Source organism: Monocercomonoides exilis (genome assembly GCF_001643675.1).
Source record: "Monocercomonoides exilis strain PA203 chromosome Unknown scaffold55-566112, whole genome shotgun sequence".
NCBI lineage: Eukaryota > Preaxostyla > Oxymonadida > Polymastigidae > Monocercomonoides > Monocercomonoides exilis.
Genome location: NW_027150600.1, coordinates 246,137 through 253,516, shown reverse-complemented (window position 1 = coordinate 253,516; position 7,380 = coordinate 246,137). Strand labels below are relative to the sequence as shown.

At 34.4% G+C, this 7,380-nt stretch overlaps 2 protein-coding genes across 2 annotated transcripts; one reads left to right on the top strand and one right to left on the bottom strand.

Moving 5' to 3' along the window:
* Positions 1-305: 305 nt before the first annotated feature.
* Positions 306-539, bottom strand: MONOS_2976c2 (uncharacterized protein; the record flags this gene model as incomplete). Its single annotated transcript, XM_067872939.1, has 1 exon — positions 306-539. One exon carries the CDS (start codon positions 537-539, stop codon positions 306-308), a length of 234 nt encoding a protein of 77 aa, XP_067720239.1.
* Positions 540-4,225: 3,686 nt separating this feature from the next.
* MONOS_18234 (uncharacterized protein) lies at positions 4,226-4,748 on the top strand (the record flags this gene model as incomplete). The annotated part of the gene is made up of 2 exons (XM_067871234.1): positions 4,226-4,251; positions 4,319-4,748. The coding sequence occupies 2 exons, from the start codon at positions 4,226-4,228 to the stop codon at positions 4,746-4,748; spliced, it is 456 nt and encodes a 151-aa protein (XP_067720238.1).
* Positions 4,749-7,380: the final 2,632 nt, after the last annotated feature.

The window sequence follows — 7,380 nt, the reverse complement described above, 5'->3', positions numbered from 1 at the left end:
AGAAAAACAATTATTTTATTTCTTCTTCTAATTTTTTATCATTTTGTCTAATTTTCTGAAATGAAAGAGAAATCATCTTGAATATCTTCAACGAAAATAATGTTTTGTTTACACTAAAAAGTGAATGAAAAGGTTTTGAAAGAACAAAACATCAAATGCGAAAAAGAAAACAACACACTTATTCCTTTCATGAAGAACACTTGGCTTATCGTAAATGTCACATAACTCACAGCTATCGACAGTACACTTTCCTGCGGAACGACAGCCCCAATCGTAACAAACTCATCAATGCTCTCCACCTTCTTTTAAGTTCCAGAATGCCTCAATACCACATCCATTTCGAAACATCCATTTTGTCTCTCATTCCTGTCCCCTTCTCTCCCTTCTATGCTCTGTTCAAACCCAACTGGCTCAATCAAAAGCTCAACTCCCATTCTCAGTCCCAATTTCCCTCTCCTCATCCTCCTCAGCTCCATCACCTTCTTTGCACTGTTATCCTTTGCTGCAATCTTCTCGTTCGTCAAATCCAGCTCATCCATTCTTTCCCTCAAGACTTATTCAAATATGCTGCACATGTGGGAAATGCGAAGATGTTCTTCTGGAACATAACAGATCAGGGGAGCAGCGTGCTCAGATTCTGCATCAATAAACTAATGTTATCTGTTTGATAAGATGAAAAACTCTCACTGACTTATCGTTCGTTCTTCTACAGTTAGCTCCTCCAATTGAGCTTCTCCTTTTTCTTCAACAACTTCTCTTTTCAAGCATTTTGCTCAGAAATATGTTGAGACAAAATAATGCATTCTCGATGTGAAATAAATATTTGTATGATTCCCAAAACAATTTGAAATTTGGAGAAGGCTTATTGAAAAAGGAGGAAAAATTGGAAGAATTTGGAAAACAAGACAACTTATTAAAAATTAACAACTCATTTGAAAACACGAGTGGGAATGTCAAATGATCAATATTCACACTATGCACTCTCAAAGAACATCTGTATGTTGTTGATTGTCATCTCTTTCTCGCTTAAAACTTGTCTTAACAGTGCGAAATAAACACATGATGATGGAAAGGTGTAGTCTCCTTCTTTCTTCCAATGCCATGTTATTGTATCATGAAACAGCTCCATCCTCTTCCCGTAACACAAAGGTGACTTTAGCAGATCTCACCTTCTACCTCGTCCATCCGCAGCTGTAGCTCCTCCGCATCCTCCAGAATCATCGCCGACTGAAACTGCTCCTGTCTCCTTTCTTCTCCACCTCCAATTGCACAGCTTCAATTCTCCGCTTCAACCGAAACCACACCCACTCTGAGTAATGGTCGTCCAGCTTCTGCTTACAGTCTTTGCAAGCTCATTGTTTTTGGATGAGATCAAAGGCGCTCACTGGTCAACCACGTTGCATTCATCTTGCTGGTTCAAGTGCATCACGAAGTTGCCATATTACCAAGCCTCAAGAAAAAACTCCAAAGATAGTGCTCAACATCAAGATATACGGCTTGCATCCTAGAAGATCTGCTGCCACTACACAAGTAGCGCCTGATAACAACAAGCATGAAAGACTCAACTTCATCTAACGAGATGCCTGCTCAAGCCACAACAGATAACAATTGCAACACTGATGAAGATGAAAACTGTGTATTGCTAGTAAATATGATATCATCCAGTACCTTCCTCACCTCTTTCCACATCGCTGCTTCTGCTTGGTTATGATTTGCTAAAACAACAGAAACTCAAACGCATCAGCTTCACACTTCTTTTAGTGCAGCCCTCAAACTCACCGAAAAACATATTGATCTTTTTCAACACTGATCATTCAAGAAACATGATGCAGCATGAGAAGAACAATAACTCATCTTCAATAAACTCCTCAAGCGCAATCTTATCTAATAGCCTAATATCCACAAAGTTCTGCCATAACCAACAGTTCGTTAATTAATCCATGTCACTCAGTTTCATTCTTCATCTGTTCAGAGCGCTTCTCCCCTGTTCACAGAAACTTTAAAGTATCAAATGCAATTCTCAGAACGTTTGCACCAGCCGACCTAGCAATGTCCTTGTCCAGGATCACTCTCATCTTGTCTGAGGATGTCCATCGGTTCGTAGGGATCGTATGCACAAGCAATGTCTATATCTCTGCCTTCAGCAGCATCGCAGCCGCTTTATCTGCACAGACGACAACTGCTTATGCAGCTCCAAAGCACACACCTTATTTGACCCTCTCGTAACTTTTTTCTCCTTCCACTCCAACGAAACTTCACAATCTTCTCTTTCCACGCTATCCTGCTTTATTCGGATCTTCTCCTTCTCGATCCGCATATCAATGTGATCCTTCTTCATCATCATCAACCAGCTGCTCCTGCACCTTCATCACTTTTGCGCTTCCTTCTCATTCAGCTTTGGAATTGTCTTTTGATCCATTGGGATGATCGTGTACTTCTTCTGAAACGATTTCATCAGCAATCTTTTCATCTCAAAACATTCGCAACAACATCAAGGACAAAGAAGACCTCTTTATCTCTTGATTAGCATCCTCGTATTTTTCTTTTTTATTTTCCTCATCCTTATTCTTCAGTTGCTGTTGTAGCTTCTGCTTCATCTTCTTCCTCCTCCCATGTCACCAGCTTATTCATTTTGCACAACATAACTGATCATCCATCCTCAGGAAAACAGCCTCCATTCCCTTTTTCACAATCTTCCACACTTCTTTCACTGCAACCACTCATCCTTTAATTCGTTGTCCTGCTTCATCATATGAAACCTCGACTGCATCGATCGAAACACAAACAGCATTGCTGCGGACAAGCGAAGAGATGCATCAACCAGATCGAAAATCGAAGGGAAATCATTCCCATTCACTATAGATAAAAATCCTATTGATTATTCAATTTGGCAGATAACTCCGTTATAACCGAAAAAATCGATTCTTCCATCTGAATATATTGAAAAACCCCAAAAATATTATTTCACTCGTTAGCATTCACCCCAATGCAATAGATCACTTTCCTTAAGAATAGAACCAATTTATTCCTGTCGCTCTCAATGAAATGGCTTGTTTCATTTGAAATTGATTTTATCAAATACAAACATCATAATTATCAGGTTCCACACAACATCATAATTTTTATCTTCACCAAATCAATAACGCAGCTTTGATCAAAGAATTTGAATTGTCGTCAAAACATAGAAATAAAAATTAACGAGAAATTCCAATTTTTGCAATTAAATTATTTGGCTTTTATATATGTTGATTATTAGTTGCTTTTTTTGTTTAATTATGAATGTGTTCTTTTCAAATTATTTTTGAGCTTTTTTGGATTCATTGAAAGCGTCAAATGAAGAAAAAATTGAAAAAAATGAAGAACTAAATGAGAAGTTTCTTGCTGATCTTTGCGTATGCTATCTTTTGCTTTATCGCATATTTTCTTCAGAATTGTTTTCATTTTGAATTCGCTGCCTTCTGAAAGTAACATCGTTCAAGGAGGAAAACGAAAAAGTTCAAAAGGAAAAGGAAATGACTTTGCTAACTTTGATTCACAAATGCAACTGTGAATGTAATCAACAACTCCATTATTGATATTTTTGAATTTCATTATCATTTTTTATTAGTTATTTGAAAAAGAAATTTGCATTAATGAAATCAAAGAGATTATCCAGAATCAACTGGAACAACAAAATCTGAGATAACTTGCCTTTCAGTCTATTTGAATGTGTTTATCAATAGGATTTTTCAGTTACAAAGGTTTGGAAGAAAGGATAACGAATGAACGACATTTCTCAAGATAGGCCAAGAGAGAATTGGAAGAGAAAAGAAGAGCTGAAGGAGGAAGTGGAATGATGAAGGTGATGTGCAGATGTTTCGATGAAATATAGTTGAATGTGTGAGTGTGGTCTGTGGATGCTGGGTCTTCGAATGCAAAGATGATAGAGCAAAAATGAAAAGTGTCGGCAGAAAAGGATATTGACGAGGAGGAAGAGGCACTGTGAAGGACAGTGCTTGTGTTTTCGGAATAGCTGAGGAATTGCTTCGGTCTGGAAGCAGAGGTGCATAACTTGCCATCGGCCTCTTCTTTTTTGCAATTAAAAAATATGCTGAGTTGAATTCAGGGGAAGTGGCAGGGACTGTTTAAGATGGGTGAGTGCAATGTGGGAGAGAAGAGGGATGGAAAGGATCAGCATATTGACGTGAAGGCTGTCAAAAAGATAAAGAAGGGCTGAAAGGGAAAGATGGCGGAGGAGATATTATCCCAGTGGTTGAGGCAAAGTGTATGGGTTGGCACATTCTGAATATAATTTGACATGGCTCTTGTTTTCGTGCAGCAGTGCGTGCATTTGGGAGGCTGCAGAAAGGAGGGAGGAAGGAGCATGGCACATGAGAGTGACGGAGGTGCTGAGAAGGGAAGGAGGCGTAGGAGAATGCAGTGGTGCTGGGGTGTGTGCGGGTGCTGCAGAGCCAGCTGGAGCAGAAGGGCAGGAAGTTTCCTTGTACTGGTGCCTTCCACTTCGGATAGTCAGACTGAGGATGAATGAACGTGGCATTGTGTATACACAAGAAGGAGGGAATGCTAAAATGTTGAGATGCTTGCTTTCTGACTCCAGCATGTACACCTTCCTAAATACTTCTTCTCTGGAGTTCCACCAACCAGTTGCCTTGTTCCAATCATTCGCTGAACACAGAGATGGAAAAGTTGAAGTGTCATTGAGAACAAATCACGCAGGAAATCACTCTGAGGTTGTCATTTTCAAGTAAAATAATTATTGATATTGTTTTAATTTTTCAAATATTTATTTTTTCAAATTCATGAAATTATTAAACAAAAAAGAAAACCCAAAAAAAGATTTGTGATATGCACAGTTGTAAGTTTACTGATTCGTTATGTTTGCTTTTTTAACATTTCATCTTGTTGAAATGAGCAAGAAACTTTTTTCAAAATAAAAAATAACAGTCATAAAAGAAAAAATATTAAACACAAAGAAAAAAATTTTCTTCAATCTTCCGATCTCCAAAAGTTGTGGATGAAATTTACAACCATTAAACTTTAGTGCTTTATTCGGTTTAAAGATTTATTATTATTTTGGATTGGTTTGAGAAGAAGATAATTACAAAAAAGGAAAAATCAGCATGCTATCAAAAAAAAAGAAACAGTTTGACAATAAATAACAGTCTTTAAAAATTGCAACGTAAAAAACAAAGTCCAACATAAAAAGGATCAAAGAAAGAACTGTTAAATACTAAAAAAATTCATTTCAGACAATGAATATTTTAAAAAACTTCTTTGACAAAAATACGCCTGCAATCGAATGGACTGATCCAAGTAACTCCTTTTTTTATTAAACTTCTTATCTTTTCAATCAGTCATATTTTTTATCCAAACAATGATTTATTCGAAAGAAGTGGTAAAGACCAATAGATGCAAAGATCAATGAATATTTACGATTTGTCTACGTCCTTCAGTTGTAACTGTTATTGAAATACACAATAATTAAAAAAAAATTTTGCCATATTTAATTACACAAACATTCCCTTATTTTTTTTCTTTTTTCAAATGAGAATTCTTTTTATTGATCATTGTTGTTTTTTTTAATAACATTTCATATATTGAAAGCCAATGCATCAGCTGGCTGTTTTATTTTTGAATCACAATTCGTTATTAACAAAATTGATTTTTCAAAAAAAACTTGAAAAGATATCAATCATTCTCTTGAAGTGAATGTGAGACAATCGAACTTTATAAAATAATTGATAATACTGTATATATCATCTCTAAATTCAATTTTTAGCGTTGTTATGAAGCAAAAATCCATCATCGAAATTTTTATTTGAAAATTTATGATTTCAAAAATAATCACCCAAATACATCGAAAATCAAAAGATATGTTCACAAAAATATAAAATAAATAACGTGTGTGATCAATTTTTATAAAAATTTAGGTGTTTTTTGTTATTTCTATTCATTGCAAATACGAATTAATTAATACTTGTTTAGGTTTATAAATAAAAGATAAATAAATTTGAATCACAGAATTTTCTGTACATTTTGTTCACATTCACCAGTTTTCATCACAATTCACCAAATTTCACTTATATGGAAGCAAATCCTTGTTAGAGTTTCAAAGAAAATTTATGTGAATATTGGTGAGTTGGAATGAAAAATCGATGAAAACACACACTTGTCTTTATTTTTTTGTATAGTTCCTTTTGTTAAATTTTCATATAGAATTAAATATTCATATTTCGATCAATTTTCTGTTCTCTCTCATGAAACTTCACAAAAATAGAAATTATACAAATCTAAAGATTTTGTTTTCATGGCAGAGAAATTTGATGAGTAGAAACAGAAATTTGATCGAAATATGAATTTTATTTTTTTTTGAAAATTAAACAAAGGGAACTTTACAAAAAAATTAAGACACTTTTTATTTTTTTCCTGAAAACAAAACCAAAGTGACTGAACAAAACAATTATGGACTTATTGTATCATTTGTTGTATTTCTTCCAAATTGAAAACAATTATAGTAACTTTCATAATAGGCGGACACTTTCCTAATGGCCGGACAGAAGCCTTTTCTCAAAACGTGATGAACGTAGAATATTGATTTTTTCCCACATCATTTGAAAGGTGAATGTGAGTAAATGAAGCATTTAGAGAAAACTTCATTCTTGTTCATTAATTTTTTAAAAACAAATTTTGTTTTTCGGAGAAACACGGAGTGATTAGTTTTTCTGAATATCTCCGAAAAACAAAATTTGTTTTTAAAAAATTAATGAACAAGAATAAAGTATTCTCAGAATGCTTCATTTACTCACATTCACCTTTCAAATGATGTGGGAAAAAATCAATATTCTACGTTCATCACCTGCAGAGAAAAGGCTACTGTCCAGCCATTAGGAAAGTGTCCACCTATTATGAAAGTTACTATATTTTAATAATTGAGCTATTCCTTTTGAAAAGTCGCAAATGTTATAAATCTGGGTTAAATAACATTCAACCTTTTTTGATTTGTATTTGGAATAAAATCTTCATTGTTCTCTTAAATGCACACATCCAAACATCAATTTGGTTTTGATATTCTAATTTGCTAACTTATGAACTTTGATTGATTTTTTTTTGAAAAATGATCAATAAATGTTCAATTTTGTTTCAACCATTTATTAAACATTTTCTTCTTTTCAAAAAGAATAATCAAATTATTTTGTTTATCACTCGCTTTCTTCACCTTCTTCCATTTTTTTCTAATTTTCAGTTGATTTCTCTCTCTCTCTCTCTCTCTCTCTCTTTCTCTTTCTCTCTCTCTCTCTCTCCTCTTCCATATTCCCATCCTTTTTCCCAAAATAAAAACAAAAAATTCCAATTTGAAAATGTATTAATAATTACTCAAAA